At 31.7% G+C, this 19968-nt stretch overlaps 1 protein-coding gene across 2 annotated transcripts in view; it reads left to right on the top strand.

Moving 5' to 3' along the window:
• Positions 1-19968, top strand: part of LOC117174134 (neo-calmodulin-like) — a 338301-nt gene that overhangs the window by 174591 nt on the left and 143742 nt on the right. The window contains exon 2 of one of the 2 annotated variants that reach the window (XM_033362928.1): positions 622-1353. The exons of the other annotated variant lie outside the window; for it this stretch is intronic. Within the exon in view, the coding sequence (XP_033218819.1) occupies positions 1267-1353 (87 nt within the window). The 5' untranslated portion in view covers positions 622-1266. The remainder of the gene's footprint in view (positions 1-621; positions 1354-19968) is intronic. 2 annotated transcript variants of the gene reach the window in all.

Here is a 19968-nt window from a genome sequence, read left to right as displayed (position 1 = left end):
CGGGGTGCGATCCCTGAGCCGGTACCTCTAGAAATTTTTCAAATGTACCTTTACTGAGGTTCTGGTGGTTCGGAACCCACCTTAAGCTGTAGGTCCCCTCATCGTGTACTTGACTGAAACCTCCAGTCCGTCAATGATGGGGTAAAAACCAGGCTTTGTCCAATATGTCTGGACAGACTGCTCTCATCAGATCACTTGATTGCATTATAAAAATGCGTCCGTGACTGATGATATATACCGGGACAGCCCCGTGCAAAAATGATTAAATAAAAATCCATCTCTAACAATAAATGCCTTCGACATGTTGGGGAGTATAAGCCTGTGACAACATTTCAACACAGAAATGTTTTTTTAATAATAAGATGTGAGACGTTACCACTTAAATTTCCACTTTAGTATTAAATTATTGTAGTCAAATTTGTAAATCATACATAAATAATAATTACTACAAATCAATACGAGTGCTTGAACGATTTTTTTTATAAGATAAGTAATAAAAATAAGCTATGATTTAATAATTAGGATTATAAGTAGAAAGATGAAAACACTATTGCCTGAAAACCAAATTCAATTTTTGAATGATGAGTGAAATTTTGAAAACAAAATGTGTTTCTATTATAGATCCATGGCCATATCCTAATAGCCACCAATTAAGCAGCTCGTTATGGAGACCCAGCTGCGATTCATTTCACCTGGAATGAGGCCAATGCAATAAAGTAGGAAGCATTGTTTGAAAATTATATGGAGTGTCACAATAATAGCATCGCAGTAACAAATGCATCGAGAGGTCGAAACAAAACCACCAAACCTAGGGAAGAACGGAGATCCTTGCAATAAAACTCAAATTATAAATAATAATTATTATTCAATATTAATAAATGCTAATCGGTAATTTATAAAGAAAATCAGTGCTACCAATTCCACGAGAAGTTCTGTTAGCCAATCCATAGTAAAACCTTGGCTGTGTCGTCCTCGAAGAAAATCGATGGTGTTCAAATCTCTCCAGCGCTTAATGACAGAGTCATCAGTGATAATAGAATTTAGCTAGATTCACTACTTAGAAATTGACCTTCTTTCCTAGTTTCGTGAAATTCTAGAACAATATATTAACTAATTTTAGAAACAAGACCCGTATGTGGTAAAGCAATACTAGTGCGTAATTAAAGTTGTCGTGTCGCCGTACAGTGAAAAGATTTAAAAAGTTATCGTTTGTTATTGTTGTCATTGTTATTGTTAATCCGGAAGTGTTACGGACTTGATATCAAGATGGCTTTTGCTGCTGCTCGGATGATCCTCAAGGATAAAAGGAGGAAGGCGAGTAAAGAGGAATTTACCCCGAGAAACAGAAGCAAGGTAAAATTGTACAATTTGGCACTTTCAAGTTTAGGAATGAACCTTAATTTAAATTAAATTAAATTTATAAATATATTTCTAAGCTGATTATTTTCGGAGTTAATTGTAAATTTTATAATCAGTGTGAATATCAAAAGTTAGATCCTATAAACAAAAGCCTTGCAAAACAAAAACTATTTAGCTAAGGCTGCTTTTAATTGTTCTCAATCCTTCAAGACTAAATACTCTTCTAAGAAATTTTCAAAAGTAGAATATTAGTCTTTACACAAATGACATTGAAATCACAGATCATTGAATAATTTTACCCATGAAATAATAGATCATCTTTCGACTCTTGCTTTCCTTCAACCCACGTGTGAAACTTCATGCATATGTTTCCTCTATTTTTTACCAAATATGTGTTTTGCTAGCCTCCATTATGTTGTCAGCACGAAAATACATTTTGTGCTCGTGAAAATCTCCAGTAAACAGGATTTCACCACGTCTCGATATGGTTTTTTCACGATGGGCTTTTATATCAACAGAGAATGCGGGTGAATTAATTCTGGATTTTTTGTATTAAAGAAATTTAAATTGAAAATAGTATATATCTTCATTTAGCTTGAGCTTTGAACTTTTTGATAAATGAAAAATGTACATAATTAAGAATAACAAGAATAATTTAATGTCCCGTCATTATTGACAAATTTAATTAATTTCATTCTCATGCTCAAACTTGAGAAAGAGGTATCACTGTGTGTGACTTTTATTATTGTAAATTAACCCATTCACTAAATTATTATTATTAATAATAATAATAGCCCAATAACGTTAGAGTAGTTGCCTGGATTTGAATTTCAAATTATTGTAAAAAAAACGAGATGCTTAATTCAAGAATTATTATCCCAAAGTTTCTTTTTTGCGGAATATAGGTCAGGGACATTTTGACTGGAAGGTATAAAATGTCACTACTGTTTCACTTTCAATTTATTCAACATAAAATTCTATGTGTATTCCTTTGCCCTAACGTCTCTGTGTTTATCTTTCTTTCATATAAACCTTTTCTATACTCTTTTTCTATTTACATTGCTCAATACCTTCAGCAAAGTAATGAAATTCTTCATATATTATCTCCCTCAAGCGACTTCTCCATATTGCAACTCAAAACTCTCATCTTAATAACAAGGAATGCTATAGTACAAGTCTAGGTACCAAATTACGTAACTTCCACAAAGTATTTTAATTCAATAATTACTTTAGATTTTATTAAATTCGATCAAAACTTCCCTTTTTTGTATATTTTATATCCACTTTTCTTTCTTTAAAACTTCTCTTGGATCATTTGGACGTTTTGATCCTATTACTTTTATAATTGAAATATATGAGGATGTTAAAGTTATAAAGAGGAGAAGGTAAAACATAAGTTTAAAAATTGAACATGACAATTTATTTAAGCTGATGGTCCCGGGCTTTGATCGATAAGGAGCTTTACCCCTGAGTTTGTGATCTGTCGGAAATTAATCCATCCTGACGATAAACTTATCAGATCATCACTCTTTCACAATAAAAGTCTTTCCTTCTCCGGTTTCTTCGTAATTAATTTATGATCTAATAAACAGTTTTCTCGTTAGATAATAAAAATCAAGAGAGAAGAGTTTTCAGTAGCAAATCTTTGCCTTTAGAATTAAGAAAATTTATAATTTAACTTCCAACTTATGTAATTTAAAATATCTTCAAACTTGTTGAACATTTTAGAGTAAATGCAAAACACGAAGATGTCATTTTCTTCGACTATTATGATAAATTAAATAATAATTAATTAGTAATAAGTCATAGGACGTGAAACTTCCCTCCTTAAAATTCCGGCATGAGAATGGAACAGTCATCGTAAGCCTTTTTGATTTAACATTTTAAAAAATTATTATAATGATTGAAATCAGCTCCTTGGTAAAGCCCTTACATTTTTCTTTTTTCATTACATACCACTTTGTTGATATTCTGCAATAGTTTAACTCCACTCAATACATGAGCATGTTCCACTCTGCGTTTTATAGATGAGATAATTATTTTATTTGCATCTCTTTCATAATTTACTATATACTTCTATAATTTGAACGTCAGCATCTGTTTCAACACGTACAAATATAGCAGTAAAACATTTTTGAATATTCTTGCATTTTACATATAAAATCTCTTCATTTGTTCAATAGTTCAGAAAATTGTAGAATGAAATACTAAACAAAATTGGTAGTTAATTAACGCTTATTTGATTTAAAAATATGTTTTTCCTATATTAGTCGATTAATCATTTATCCATTTTTATTGTTCCGTAATCCCGAATAGAAACCTTTTCACTTTTTATCAGGTATCAGCCTGTCCCACAGTATACCAAAAAGCACTTTTGTTTGACAAAAATTGGTCGACAGTTCAATTTTCAACGGATTTTGATGTCTTTTTTGTATTTCACCTAAGGCTGTTACGGTGCTGTTTCCGTGGGGAAGGTCTACAAGTATTCGTAACATTTAAAAAATTGCAACAATAAAAAAAATGTTTCGAAATACCTACAACAAATTACGCTTTTTTTTGTATTTGGTTAATGGAATACTTATTTACTATTTTTTCAAAGTATTTTCCATAAAATTATTTCTGTGACAGAACTTTAGAATAACTGTACTTGAATCATAAATGTGCTGTAGTTAGAAAACAGTTTATTTTATAATATGATAAAGAAATAATTAGCAGTGATTGACAATGATTAGTTATTGAAACTCATATTGTTTCTATAAAATATGAGGGAAATTAATGCACGATTACGAGTAGTTAAAAAAGGTGCTCTTGCGCCATTCTTCAAAAAATTATTTTAAACAAATGCCCATTTTCCCATTCTTTCGTGAATAGGCTTCAATTGTTTATTCAATTTGACCATAATATCTGTTTGTGGTTGATTCCAAAAAAAATTAATCCTATCCATGAAAAATAGATTAAAATAGGTATTTGTTTACAAAAATTCTTCAAATAAAAAGAACTTGCTGTCCATTTGAAAAATATGAAAACATAAGTCATTGGTAAGACTTGTTTAGTCGATACCTTAAAAAATTTAGATTGTTTATGGAAAAAGGTCAAAACGTGCAGTTTTTATAACACTTACTTAAATAAATAAAAAATTGTTTTAAATTACAAAAAGGACAACAGGGTGTTATTGAAAACACATTCTCAGTTTATTCTGCGAAAAAAATGAGCCTATTCATTAATACTGAAACGTTTCAGTATATTAAATTAATTTGAAATTTATGAAATCAATTCTAAAGCGAGAGACACAGAAAATAAAGACGTCTCTGATTGCCAGGGTGATTTGAAGGAAAGGCTGGATGCTATATCCTTTCCATTAAAAATTTATAATAGAAAATATCAAATTTTACGAACTTTTCAGAGCGCTTGGTAAAATTCGAAACACAAACTTTTAGTGCTTCCCACAGTTTTGTGACGTATCGGGACGCAACCCCATAGAGTGAAGTTAGAGTGCCAATTTGCCCACCTTTCTTTTACCCATTCAATGGGAATTCAAGGGTGCTAGCTTTACCGCTCTATGGGGATTGGGATCTTGGGGATACTAAGAGAGTTGTGGCCCATTTTGCTTGATCATCTGCTCGTTAATAGAAACTGACGCTTGTTCGTAAAACTGTTAACTAGATCTTTTACCCATTCTTATGGGAACTCATCTAGTTAGCAATAGAAAAGAAAGATTCTCGGCTTTAAATGAATTAAAAAAGGATAATCAATTGTTTTTATTTTTTTATAAAAGTGAGTATTGAAGCTAATTTTGGACATTAGTCAAATGTCTAAGAAACGCTAAAATACTCCTTTGAAAACGATGTTCGAGCACTGAAAGGTGGTTTAATCAGGCTTGATTTTTAAACGCAAAATATCATTGAACAATGTTAGGAAAACCGTAAGAAACTCCGTCCGAAAATATTGCACCTTAATTTGCACGGAGTGGACGACTGTTTATAGAATTAGCTTTCATTTAAAAACACAGCCTTTCCTGGGGAAGGGTTAAATAGGTAGCTAGACAATTATGTGTTAAGAGTGTTTATGGTAGAGAATTATTTTAAGATTCAGGGATTTACATTGGAAAAGAGTGAGCTTCAATTGAACGTCGGTTTGGAGCATCATGTGGCAGATAGAGTCTTTTTTTATATAGTTGTGACTAATAGATTAGTTCGTTCCCGACTTATCGTCCTACCAGAATTAGTGCCGATGTGCATACTCGATACCGACATTCTGAACTGGGCACATTAAATCGTCGAACAATCCAAAATCTCTCGATGTGAATTCGAAAGAAGGAGAGGTCGGTACAAGTAATCAATAAAACTAAGTGAAAAATATTCAAGGGAAAATTGTCTCTGAGGCTCAGGCGTGTAAATTAAGTAATAAAGTGCATACTCTTGTCAAGTGAAATAAGAGTAGTGTAACAATACATAGCAGCTATTTTTAACTAGTTGTAATAGTACATCAAATTCAATCATATTTTATACAGTCACTAATTCTAATAACTAATTATTGCAAAATCACGAAAAAATAAAACTTTTCATTAATTTGTTTATAACATTATTAACAAATACTTTCTTGTTCCAGCACATTATTAATTATTTAATTATACTTATCGTATTGATTTGAGCACTGTTTTACTAAATTTGAGCATCTTTAGAGCAGAGGCACATTTGAAAAGATTTTAAAAAATAGAAGATTTCAGCTTTTAATAAATAGAAAGGAGGAGGGTCTCTAAAGACGGGTTTTGGCACTATTTAGATTTAGCCGAAAAAATTCAAAAAAATTCCTACAGTATTTACTAACAATAAGAAGTCAATTCCACATTAAACGAACCACCCTGATCCCCACTATTCATCCCAAGTACCCTTTACAAAAATGAAAACTTCACCGCTTCTATGTAGTATTTTTGGGAAAATCCCCAATAACAAAAATCAACAAAAATACATATATGTGACCGGCCGCAAAGAAAGGGACCTTACGCACCAAAGCTGAATTTTACAGTACAGGCGATTGTTGCCGAGTTCGCAAGCAGGCATTTGAGTAGTGGGGGAGGCGTCAACGAAAAGCACCACCACCTAGCACTACGTGTTTAGGCGCTCATATCCGTGAGCTCTGATCGCTTCCTGCCACTTCGGATATGCCTTTTTCTGTTTCTTCGTACGTTTCTTATTCTAACGCAAGTTACCAAAGTCCATAACCACCGCCAATCGTTAGGGCTGAAAGGAATAATGTTTTCTTAAATATATTTTTATTTACTTTTTTATTTATTATAACTAATTTTATTACGGAATTCTGCGTAATTCTATCCCTACCGCTATACTTGACCGGTTAGTTTTACGGAAAATTCTTATACAAAATTATATAAAATTCTTAAATAAAATTATACAAATGGCCTTTTATATGGTAATTAATAATAATTTGACATTCACGAAGAATGACTTTCTTCCTAAATGCCTACGAAGTTTATGTTGCACAGCAGTTTACCATAAACGACAGTGATCTTTTGACGTGCATTTCATGTAGCCAAGAATCCTTGTAGAAGTGTAGAATAATTAATTGTCCAACTCAAGTAATAAATTATTAATTAATTCATTCGTAAAAATGGACTTTGTCGAAGAGTACGAATGTTAAGTTGGAAAGAGTTATGATTCCACGAGCAGCAGTGTAGAAAACGATGAAGCCTTTGTAAGAATGAAAGAAGTTTTTTGTTAACATAAATCCGAATATTTCACAATAATCATGAATATTTGGGGCATTATTTCTCAAGTGCACCCACAACAAATATTTCTTTATTCAAAAAATGCTTATGAGCAGTGTGAAAGACGAGAAAACCCCTTTTGAAAGTGTACTAGACGAAAATTTGTTATGACCATTATTCCCCTCGGTAAATATTTATCCAACTGACAAACATTTTTTCCCTATAAACTTAGATCAGACAATTTTGATTTTTTGAGTGGGTACACTAAAACTGTAGAAATAATGCCCCATTTATGAAAAAAATTGAGGATCCGGATGCAATTACTCGCTCTGTTAAGCAACTTCTGCAAGTTATTTGAAAGACAAAGTTACCTAGATACTTTTTACCGGCGAAACCAAGAAAACACAATTATCGATTGACCTTATTTTACAATTGAATAATATTAAACAATAAGCGATTGTTAACTTTTTAATGATTTTCTAGACATCGCTAGAGTACTTTGAATATGTCCTGCAAATATGAGGGCTGTTTAAAGAGTCAGTGACTTTTTGAATAAGAGATTTTTTTCTGCAAATTAGCATTTTATTTCATCAACGCCGTCTATGAATAGACTCTTGTTAAATATTAAGCAAGCTGGGTCATTTAGTTTGTGTTTGATAGCCATTGAAAGCACATAACCTCGTGAATTTTAACGAAAATGGAAAGAAGTGAATTTTGTGTCCTGATTAGGCATTCTTTTTTACGTAAAAAAACCTTTACTGAAACGAAAGAAAGGCTTGATAAATACTACGGGAACTCTGCACTATCAATTTCAATGGTTCAGAAGTGGTTTACTGAGTTCCGTTGTGGTCGTACCAGCACAAGTGATGCCGATCGTTCAGGTCACCCAAAAGGGGTCATCACGCCAGAAATTGTCGATAAAATCCATGTAATGATATTGGACGATAGGAGAGTGAAAGTGCGTGAGGTGGCTGATTCTGTAGGCATCTCAACTGAGTGGGTACATCACATTTTACATGAATATTTGGACATGAAAAACCTATCCGCGAGATGGGTGCCGCGATTCTCACAATCGACCATAAGCGCAACCGTGTGACCACTTCAAAGGAGTGTTTGACGATGTTCAACCGCAATCCGAACGAGACACACCAGAGACCAAGGAACAATCGAAACTGTGGGTTTCTTCGGGTGAACGTGCACCAAAGAAGGCCAAGGTGGGTCTGTCGGCCAACAAGGTCATGGCCACCGTTTTTTGGGAACCACCCGGTATCATTCACATCGATTACCTTTAGAAGGGTAAAACAATCAACGGTCAATATTATTCAGAGCTTTTGGACAGATTCGATACTGATTTAAAGAAAAAACGACCGCATTTGTCAAAGAAAAAAGTGCTGTTCCATCAGGACAATGCATGGGTGCACACGTGTGTAGTTGCGATGGCTAAAATCCATAAATTGAGCTACGAACTGCTACCTCATCCAGCATACTCTCCAGATTTAGACCCGTGCGACTATTTCCTGTTTCCAAACCTGAAGAAATGGCTGGCCGGTCATCACCGAAACAAACGCTTATTTTGAGGGCCTTGAGAAAACCTATTATTTGGAAATATTATTTGGCCGAATTAGAACGATTTAAGTTTTAAAACTTAATTAAATTAGGAAGGAACTTTTTTTCAATATTTCGTTTTTATTATTAAAAATAACCGTTTGGCAAAAACATTCTAATATGAAAAAGTTTCATTTCCTTATTCTCTACAATTCGTCGGGCTGGTTTGCATCCAGCAACTAAATTGTAATTAGAGCAAATTGTTTATTATGATTGAACACTCTAATACCACAAAATGAAATTCATTTTTCTCAGAATACAAGTAACGATGAGAATGAAACGTACCATCAGCTCTTACCCAACGCACCAGAAAAGATTTTGAGTCTTAATTATGAAGTAGGGGAAAATTCTATAGAGAATAGACAGGAAGATGTGAATGACGAAGCTAAAATCCAAAAATTTTATGAGAATGATGTAAATTGTTGTACCAGGCAATGTACTAAACGAATTCCTAAAGAAATCGCTTTAATGCATAGGTACTATTATTTAATCGTCGTTAATTTTAGAAATTTAATTTGAAATATTTATTTCAAGGATCACTTCATGAATGATCATCTGAAAACGATTGCGGTCATATTTCAGAAAAATTCTGAGACTTATTTAATGACTTCTACTAGAAACATAACATTTTTAAGTTTTAGGTCTAGAAGAAATCAACTGATATTGTTATCGTACACAAAAAAAAATAGTGATTCGGTCATAAATTTTGACCCTCTTTAATTGTTTTTACAGGTTCAATATCTTAGAAATCGATAAAAAGATCAAGAATGTAGATCGTCATTTCATGAAATATTTTTCTGTGGATTTGACGAAATATGTATTTGTTTCGTTAAATTTTTACAATCGTATGCTGTTAAAGTGTCTATTCTTCTGCCGGGTCGTTTGCCGCAATTTCGTGAAAGTTGTGAAGTTACCATCTTGCGATACAAAAGCATCTTTGTATCGCAAATTCGTAGACGCAACTGAAACTGACGAGGTACAAATTCGCAAAGTTTCGCGAACAATTTTCCATGACATTTGGAATCAGTATTGTCCTCACATCACGACGATGAAACCGGCAAGTGATTTGTGCGACGTTTGCCATTAAAATCACTTGAAATTAACTCGTTTATCAGGCTCATCAGCCGAACACCAAGCTGCGACGTTGAAAATCGCGATGAAACATCTAGAAGCGGCTCAAATGCAACGAGAATTGTACAATTCGTGTAGAGAAAATGCAAAAAGTGCAAATTCGTCGTCATTACACAGAGAAAAATGTTTGCTTGAATCAAACAAATTTGTTTTGAATAAAATAAATTATTTCTTTAATATAGGGTCAAACAAATGTTTTTTTGATTCAAATAAATTTTTTGTTTGTCCTTATGTGTTTGGTTCAAATAAATGTTTTGGTTTGTTTAAATAAATATCTTGTTTAAAATAAGTAAAGTTATTGTTTGCATTGAATATATATTTTTTAAATTAATTGAAGATTTTGTTCAAGTGACGCAAATCTTTTTTTCACACTTAACCTCAAAATTAAGCATTCTTTATAAAAATAATGTATGATCTCGATAATATGTTTATTGTTAATCATAAATATCATTGTATATGTAAAAGCAGAAACTGTATTGAACAATCATAAATTAGAATAATAAGAAATGAACCAGAGTTAGACATTTAAAATTAATGTATATATAAGTGTTCCTGCTTTTAAGTACACAGTGATTATTATAATATAAAAGAACATAATTGATTTCATTAATCATCATTATAAAGAAAGGAGGTTAGTATTGGAAAAGACTTACATCCGAAATCTTCAATTATATCCACGGTAAAAACCCTAAACTTCAAGTAGTTCCTAAACTAGAGATATTGTGTTCATTTTTCAATTAATATATATTTTTATAGTAAATCAGAACCTTTAGAATAATAGAACACTAAAAAAATACAAATTCCATCAAATAAATCACATGATCAATTAATTTAGATTTTAAGTTAGTCCCTTAGGAACCGCCGGCAGCGCTTTAGCATGCCTAGCGGCACTTTGTAATACTGCTTTGTACTGTATTTTTTGTTTGAATCAAATAAATATTTTTATGAATTCGAATTAACAGATTTTAAACAAATGCATTGTTTAATAAAATTCAATTTTTTATTTGAATCAAACAAATTGTACTAAAAAAATTATTTGGTTCAATCAATATGGCAAATAGTTTCCATTTCTTCAAATTAAATAAACCTTTTTTGATTGAAGCAAAAAAATTTTTTGATTTAATTATATGAATTCAAATAAAATTTGTTGTTTGATTCAAAGAAACATTTTTCTGAGTGTAGTTTTGTTATCTTTTGATTCCGCCTAGAACGTATCGTACCCAAGTAGCCCTTAGCAAGTTGGTTCGTCCTATTTCAAAGCCAATAGGAAAGGCGGTTTATTTGGGATCAACAATAAAGCAACTCACGTGCAAACAAACATTGTCATTGACGAAGAAGATAATACGGGAAAAGGTGACAATGCAGTTATTAGCATGCTGCATTACTATTTTAGTAAAACTGCTGCCGATAATGTTGTTCTTTTTTCTGATAACTGCGTTGGTCAAAATAAAAACAACGCACTTTTCATTATCTTCTCTGGCGCGTCATGACGGGTAAAAACAAGACTGTTTCATTGAATTTTCTTTTAACAGGTCATACCAAATTTTCGCCCGACCGCAATTTTGGCATTATCAAATAGAAGTATGCAAAATCAGTCCTAGATTGCGAACAGGATTTCACTGAAGTTATAAAAATGTCCTCCCCGGATAATTATAACGTTGCTGTTCCCAGTAAAGATCCAACTACCAAAATTCATTATTTTATTATTTTAAAAAAGATAGAGACACTCAGAAAAAAGTTTGTTTTAATCAAACAAAAAAATTTGTTTGATATTATATTATTGAAAGAAACAATTTTTTTGTTTCAATTAAGAAAACATTTATTTCATTTCCATAAATGAAAAATATCTACCTCATTAATCAAAACAAAATCTTTGCTTTATTCAAAACAAAAAATATTTAAAGCAAACCAGAAATTTATTTAATTTAAACAAAAGATTTATTCTATCTAAATATAAATTTATTCAAATAAAATGAATAAGCACAAATAATACATTTGTTTGAATCAAACAAACATTTTTTTGACCCGATATCAATGTTATAATTTGTTTTTTGTCAAACAAATATTTTTCTAAGTGAAGTTTCGCAATGAAAAACCATTCTTCACTTTGAACTAATGGAAAATGCAATTGAAATCTATATCTCTATTTTATGAATTAAAGTATTATAAACATATAAATTATGAAATGTTAAATATTTTATAAATCGTATTTATTGTAAAAATTTCTTACTAATTAAAGATACATTATGCGAAATAAAATTTTATTCTCCCAAAAGTGCCGCTTCAAATTTAGTTATAGATTAAGGGCATGTGATGCTTACAGTTTCCCCGGCTTTTTTTCCACAAAAATGAAAATTTAAAAAAACTGAATTCGTAGATGCTATAAAATATCATAACGGACGTCTTCGGACTCTTTTTTAAGGGATAATAACAAAAAAAATTTATTGTGCTAAATAAAAATTTTATGCATATGTATTATTTTGAGGTTACGTCGTTTTTCATCTCTGCCTTTCCGATAACCTGGAAATTATTTATGAAATAAACTTTTTTGATTGCCTGCAAAAAGGGTTAGTTCCGGGAGATTAGTTACTATGTTTATTTTCAAGTCCAAAGTTTTCGGCCAAAAATATTGTGTAGTTTGAAAGTAACGCGCAGGAGAATTGTAACATGCATAACCTTCAAATGTACACACGTTGTTAGCAATATCAAAAAATTTTTTGAAAAAAAAATACAAACAAAGTGTGCAGGGACGTCTGTTAGCATGTTCGCTATCATTTCCCAAATTTTCAAGACAAAATATTGATTATTCTAGAAAAAAGCCTTCGGAACCTAAAACTGGTAAAATCGATACTAATTCCTAAGCGCTATGCAAATTAATCAGATTTTGCTAAATTAAAACTTTTTTGAATTAAACCAGAAAAAATGTGCGGGGACGTCCCTTAGCATGGTCGCTATCATGTCCCAAATTTTTAAGACAAAATATTGATTATTAAAGAAAAAAAGCCGTCGGAACCTAAAACTGGTAAACTCGACAATTTTCTAAGTACCACATGCCCTTAATAGGAGAGCAAATAAGCCATTCATAAAAAATACCACCATACCAATTATGTACACTTTGATTGACAAATATTCAAAAATTTGTGAACAGAATTCAGATAAGTATATTGGTCATTTTTCGCCTTTCCCTTATTTATAATTTAATCACGCGAAATATGCAAAAAAGTGACGTTTTTCACAAATTAATTTTGTATGTTTCAATAACTGCTTAAATTTGTAATACAAATAATTATTATCACATTTGTGTTTTAAATTTGTTCATAACAAGTAAATGGATCTGTAAATCTCATGCATTAATTTAAGATAATATTTATACATTTATTTACAAAGTTCAGGTAAGCATTTATTGAAGAGCACACATTTTTTTGTAAAAAACGTCACTTTTTTCATATTTCGAGTCAAAAAATTATAAATAAAAAAGTGGAAGATACAAAAATCTCGAAAAACGTCCTCTGCAAAATTAATGCACATTATTTTTTTTTTAAATAATTAAAAATCAGACCAGAATTGAAAAGTAACATTTTTGAACGAAAAAGTGCATTTAATACCCTATGCGCGGAGGTTACGAGATGCGAATTGCGATGATACTACTTAGAACGAGAAACGCGCAAAGAGACCAGAAAAGGTAGAGCCGAAGGCGCACGAGCCAGTGGAGCTCACGGATACAGCGCATAACAGCTGTAGTGGTAAGTAATGGGGCTGGATTTCGTAAGCCTTTCGTTCGGTCTCCGACTACATTTATCATGCCTATTTTTGCATCTTAATAACAAAAAAAGTAATCAACTTAAAAAAATTCTGATTTTTGCAAATGAAAGAGGAACTCAACAACTATCGATTGATGTAAAAACCTAAAAATCGATTTTTGGCGCGCAAGGTCCCTTTCTTCGCGGACGGTCACATATAGGTTTTAGGAGTCGCTGATTTCTAATATAAGGTTCGCTGACCTCCATCACATTAGATTGAAGGTAATTTGAAGGTCAAGCTGCAAAAAATCCGATAGAAAAATCCAGAAAAAAAGATAGATAGGTTTTTGGGGTCGCTGATTTTGAATCCGAGGTACGTTGACCTCCATCGAATCAGATTCAAGGTCATTTGAAGGTCAAACTGCAGAAAATCCGATAGAAAAATCCAGAAAAATCCATTTTTTCAGCTTTACCGTGGTAGAAATTCTTTTGATTTGGCTTTAAGTTGACTTTAACTTGACATAGAGTTGTTAAATAAACCCCTTCAGATTAAGCGTTCCCATAAACTTATATATATATATATTTATTTATTTATTTATTTGGATTTTTATTAGGTCTTTTGCATTTTGACCTTCAAATGACCTTGAATCTAACGTGATAAAGGTCAGCGGATCTTGTATTAGAAATCAGCGACCCCTAAAACCTATACATGTATTTTTGTTGATTTTTGTTATTGGTTTTTTCCCAAAGACACTGCATAGAAGTGGTGAAGTTTTCATTTTTTTAAGGTGCTTGGGGTGAATAGGAGGAGTGAGGGTGGTCCGTTTAATGTGGAATTGACTTCTTATTGTTAATAAATACTGTAGGAATTTTTTCGAATTTTTTGGGCCAAATCTAAATTGAGCCAAAAACCGCCCTTAGAGACCCTCTTCCGTCAGCAGTTACACATCTGCAAGCAATAGGATCATTTTAAAAATACAATGAAATTAGTTTAAAATTGAACTTTCGATCATTTTTGGTAAGAAATACTTTTTTGCCACTGTACATCCGTCCGTCCGTCGTATTTGGGCATGATAAATTTTGGCCCTGAGTGCTAAAACTTATGGTTTAAAATTTTCATTTTTAGATCATAAGCTTTGGCTTTGAGTTCAGATAACAGATAAAATTCCAGATAAAAATAAACTAGTTTATTTCCCCTGTTTATATCGATTTAGAATGATCGTCTTTTCCCAGGGCTTAGAGCATGAGACACCAGCAAATACATCACTAATAATCCTTTTATCTAACAAGATACTCGAGTTTGCTGTCATCGATAACCCACACAACATTCACAATTGACATTACCGAACCCATTTTTACACTGATGAAACTACCGAGGTAATGGAAATCGATCATCTCTAACATGCAAACTATTTTCTGTCATACAATTTAAACATGGCAAGTCTTTGAATAAAACTATTATTTTATAATCAATAAAAGATATTCATCATAATTTATGTCACATAAAACATTTTCAACTCTTTTATTAAAAAACAAAATTAATATCTCGCAGAACAAACCAAAATTTTCACCTGTACAAATGTACTTAACTATTCTAACATAATAATCAATTACTTAAACTAAGTGATGTTAAACATCATATTAACTTAGCTATTCACGTTCAGTTTCACTTGGATGGCTTCGATTATGAAATGTGAGTTTACGGGAACATTTCAGAAAGATATTATCATTTATTGATTTACAATAATGCCGTCCCACATCTTTGGAATCCCAAGAGGGAGAATTATATACAATAAAGTCTTCATGTTCGATTTTTATGACTGTGTAATCAAAAAGTGCTCACTATCATTATCTTAATAGGACATTTCTAAATTTACGTTTGTAACATCTTAATTCAAAATATCAATCTCTCAATAGTCACGTGACTTTGATAACATAAAAGAAACGGTGTCTCCGAATCTCACTCCTTTTCTTTGAGCCGAACAAGCCACAAAAGTTTGTACAAATCGTCATGAAAATGATTAAGAACGCAGAAAATATTACTGCTTTTCCGATGATAAAAAAGTAAAATTGAGGAGATAATTTGAAAGTTAGAGCCAATTCTAGAATAAAGAGAACATAAACTTTAGAAGCACAAACGCCGCGCCGTAAGTAGTGTTTTGGTTAGGAATTTTTTGTTTTTTCTTTGCGGCGCAGCAACATGGAAATCCGTTTCGATCTCCTTAGTTTAGAAAAATAAGCATTTTCTAAAGAAACATGAGCTGTAAAGAAAGAAAAATATTTCTCGCTTCTGCATTTTATCCAATCTGATTGAGGATGACTCAATCAGATTGGATAAAATGCCTCTTATTGAGTTATTATTTAATAATTGCTTATACTAGATTACTATTTAATAAATATTTTAAGTAAGTTTTTACTTAATTACTGTGTTAATAACACTTAAACGTAACTGCTGCTCTGCTTACAGAAGATTTATTACTGGAATCTAACAGATATCTGCTTCCATGCATTCAAGTCATTACTTGATCAAAATTGCTAGTGTTCTTATGTATAAGAATAAATTTTTATTTGCCAGAAAAATAATCCAATGGAAAAATCAATTATTTTGTAAATAGAATCTTTTTGAATAGGCAGATTGTATTCTTCGAATGCTTCAAAAGTTTAGTGTCAGATACTGATTTCAAAAATGAGAGAGATGGATACTGTTCACACGATGTTTATTCTGCAGATCTACCGAAGAAAGAAACCCCAGAAAAGGTTCAAGGCACAAGCCAGGATAATATTCAGCTTAATGATGCCTCACTGGCAAACTATGATACGATAACTCTTGGTGCACAGGTTTTCAATGTCATTCGTGAACGAATTATGAAATAGCGCATACTTGCTTCTCTAATTCTCAAAGAATGTGTCGGCAGATGGGGGAATATATTGAAAAAGAAATTGTCAGATAAGGAGAAAGCAGAGATTATTAAAAAATATCCTCTACTAAGTAACTGCATCATACTAGATTCACCGAAGATAAATGCAAAAATAGGGAGGTTAGTCTTTAGGATGTTGACAGCTAGGCTTGGAACAATTGGAAAATCTCGATCAACAATTCTTAAGCAATGAAAAGAACAAGTTGATTTAGCCTTAGTTGAAAACATCAGTGGTGTTGGCAGATTATTGGCAGATTTCCAGCATTATGAGTGAAATATGAGAACAAATATTTTACTATTTAGTGTCCAATTTGATTGCTTCTACGGAAACTTTAAGGGACACAAGACCAAATGAGTGGTTCTTTGATACTAGAAGACGTAAGTGTTTCAGCTGATATACTTGAATATATTCAATGAAATAGGAAAGGAATTATTCCGAGCCGTCAAATTAGCTTCGATTTAATAGTATTAAATGCCATCTCATACAAGGATTCACAAAAGTGATGACATAAAACCAACCAATTGGTCTCCAAATAATTTTTAAAGATCCCAACAAGTATTTGCAAGTTAACATAGAGGAGAGCTATAGAGGAGTAATAGAGGAAGAAGGACTCATGGAAAAGAGAAAAAATATTGGGCATATATACTTAATTCCAAGATCATGATAATTGAACTAACACAGCAAAAAGTCGATAAAGCATTGATTGTGATCAGTAATTTAGAAACACATTTAGTTTGTAAAATACGTCAATTTGTATGTAGGACTTATAGAATTTTGCCTCGAAATTTTTTTGACGACTCCTTAATTGGTTGGCAAATTGCATGTGAAGATGTTACGTGCAGAGATATTAGAAGAATTGATAATACCACTGCTTTATCTTACATAAATAGAGTAGGTGGTGTTCGCTGTTATAATTTAAACAGGTTACCATGTGCGATTTAAGAATGATGTGAAGTGCAAAATATCTACATTTTCGTCTTATAAATTTGCTCAAAAAATTTTGCATTGCACATTTTTAATCTTGACAGACAAAAAGGAAACAAAATATATATTGTCCAACGATCCATTAAAATATTTCTGCTAGTATTTTGGAAACCTAAAAATGTATCTTGGTTTTTTAGATCAAGAAAGTACATCAGTTTATGCTTTTACAGTATAGTAGTTAGGCTTTTTAATGCATTTCCACATTTGAAGTTTTACATAAGATACAACCCAAAAAGCACCAGGTGTTGTATACCGGAAAAATGTTCTAAAATCAAGTGTTTGGAATAAGAATAACTTCCTACCTGGAAGAGCGTTGTATTGCAATAAAGTGAAGCGTCATTGCATCATTCGTAGTCATTCGATACAGGATGCTGTCATTTATGAAGTTTTTGCATCATAATAGTGCAACTTCTGCAGCTAATTTTTTTAATTATGGATGAAGTGAGACAGTGGCTAAAGACCCACAATAATTTTTTGTATGATATGTATTTTATTTAACCAGCTACCTACCCTATCGAAATTTTTCGTAAGACTAAACCCTTTTCCAGTTTGTTCAGTGCTAGCGTTACGGAAAATTCAGTAATGCTGGCCCTAGCGCTATACTTGATTCATTAAACGAACTTACCTGTAATTGAAGTTCTATCAAAGTTGTGTGAAACGCCTCTTTTGAATACATTCCCTAAAATCCCTATTTTATTTACAATTCCGAACAGGTGCTTTATACCATTTTTATAGAACTTCTTAATTAATTAATTGAAATTACGATGAAAGTATGAATGAATTTATCGTATTAAGGATTCACGCTCAAAAAGAAAAACTTTAGCAATAATTAAGTTATTATAAAAACCTTGAAGCTCTACATAGCATAAAATAAAATCCGGTTTGGAAATTATTATAAATATTTATATCTCCGAATAAATCTATATAATCAATTTTGAAATGAAAGCCTAATTGAAATTAACATAAAATATATGGAATTATTTTCCACGAATTATATTTTAGGGAAACATTTCTCGTTTAGATTTTTGATTGAAAAATCTAATAACCGAAATTCGTGCAGACAGCGCGAATATTAGGAGGGACCCCTAACATTTTTCTTAATTTTCTTTCGATAATAAAATCAATTTTTAAAAAATGACCGTAAACCCCCATTTAAAGTCATAATTAGGCGTGGTTCGGACATGCATGGTTAAAAAATAGTAAGCATCAAACAGTACATTTTTCATGATAAAAATAAATGCATTTATTATTTGCTGTAAAGAACTATTGAATATTTAAAAATGAACTGTTAGCATACTATCAGCATGTATAGTAAAGTTCTCTTTTATTCTAGCATGAACCAAAAAGTAGTCAAATTTATATTAAGAAACATTTTTTTAAATTTATAGCACATGTTAGAAATTTAAAACGGCGCGTACTTTGTTTTGCAACATCTATGATAAGCAGGTTTTACATAAAGAAGAGGCTTCTAAAACAAAGTAAGCGCCATAATCACATTATGCATAAAGTTTTAAATAATTAAATATTGATTTAATTTACTTCTTACTTATATTTACTATTGGTCGAGTCATAAATAACTTCCGTTGTTTTATCAAATATTTATTTTTCTTTTTTTAAATGAAAAGCTGATATCAATATACAGTGAAACTCTTCAATAGCTCTCCCTTCTATAGCCCTTCCGATCATTGACACCGCGCCGCTGGGTATGTGTAACAGGAGCGGCGCGAGGTGCGCGGGATCTGTGGTTGTCACTTAGACGAGTACTCAGACATGAACAAGCAAAAGCGGAGCGGGATATAATTAGTTAGTTCCCACCCACTATCAGCCCCAAAATCGGCGCTATAGAAGAGTTTCACTGTATTATGTATTCACCACTATTATTTATAACCTTCTTCTATCTTGCTGGCAGCTTATCAATTCCTCCCTTGTAAAATTCGGCTGATTTAGATTAACAGACATTTTCGACATTTTCGAAATAACCAGTTTTATAAAATTGTATATTTAATGAGCATCATAGAAGTGTTGACATGTGTAATAACAAACCTTAGAAACCAGTCTTCAGGGTACTTACATTATTTTAAAACAAGTCGCCACTATCCTATCCAACTTTCCGTTTATTTCGCAAAAAAAAGTAAGCGGCAAATGTGAACTTACTGCCTTTCGACCTCTCATGACAGTTACAGGATGCACTTAATTGGTTTTGAATCTTAAAATATTTTTATAAAAAACACTAATAAATAAAATATTACTCTGTACAAATATTATTCACGTTAAATGATACCTGATAACGTGCTTACTGCTTGACTCAATTTTGAAGAAAATAGAGCTTACTGCTTTTTGATCGCCCACAGCCTAAATTATAAACGGTATTTATAAGAAAATCTGGAAAATCATTCGCAAGTTTACTTGCACATTGAAAAAGATAATATTTTAGAATTGTTTCTTTATTCTATAAATTGAAATCAAACTTTTATAATTTCTTATTTAAGAATTTTTCTTGTGTCAATA

Source organism: Belonocnema kinseyi, chromosome 6 (assembly GCF_010883055.1).
Source record: "Belonocnema kinseyi isolate 2016_QV_RU_SX_M_011 chromosome 6, B_treatae_v1, whole genome shotgun sequence".
Taxonomy (NCBI): domain Eukaryota; kingdom Metazoa; phylum Arthropoda; class Insecta; order Hymenoptera; family Cynipidae; genus Belonocnema; species Belonocnema kinseyi.
Note: the sequence above shows the minus strand (reverse complement) of the source record. Positions and strands in the feature narration are given on the sequence as shown.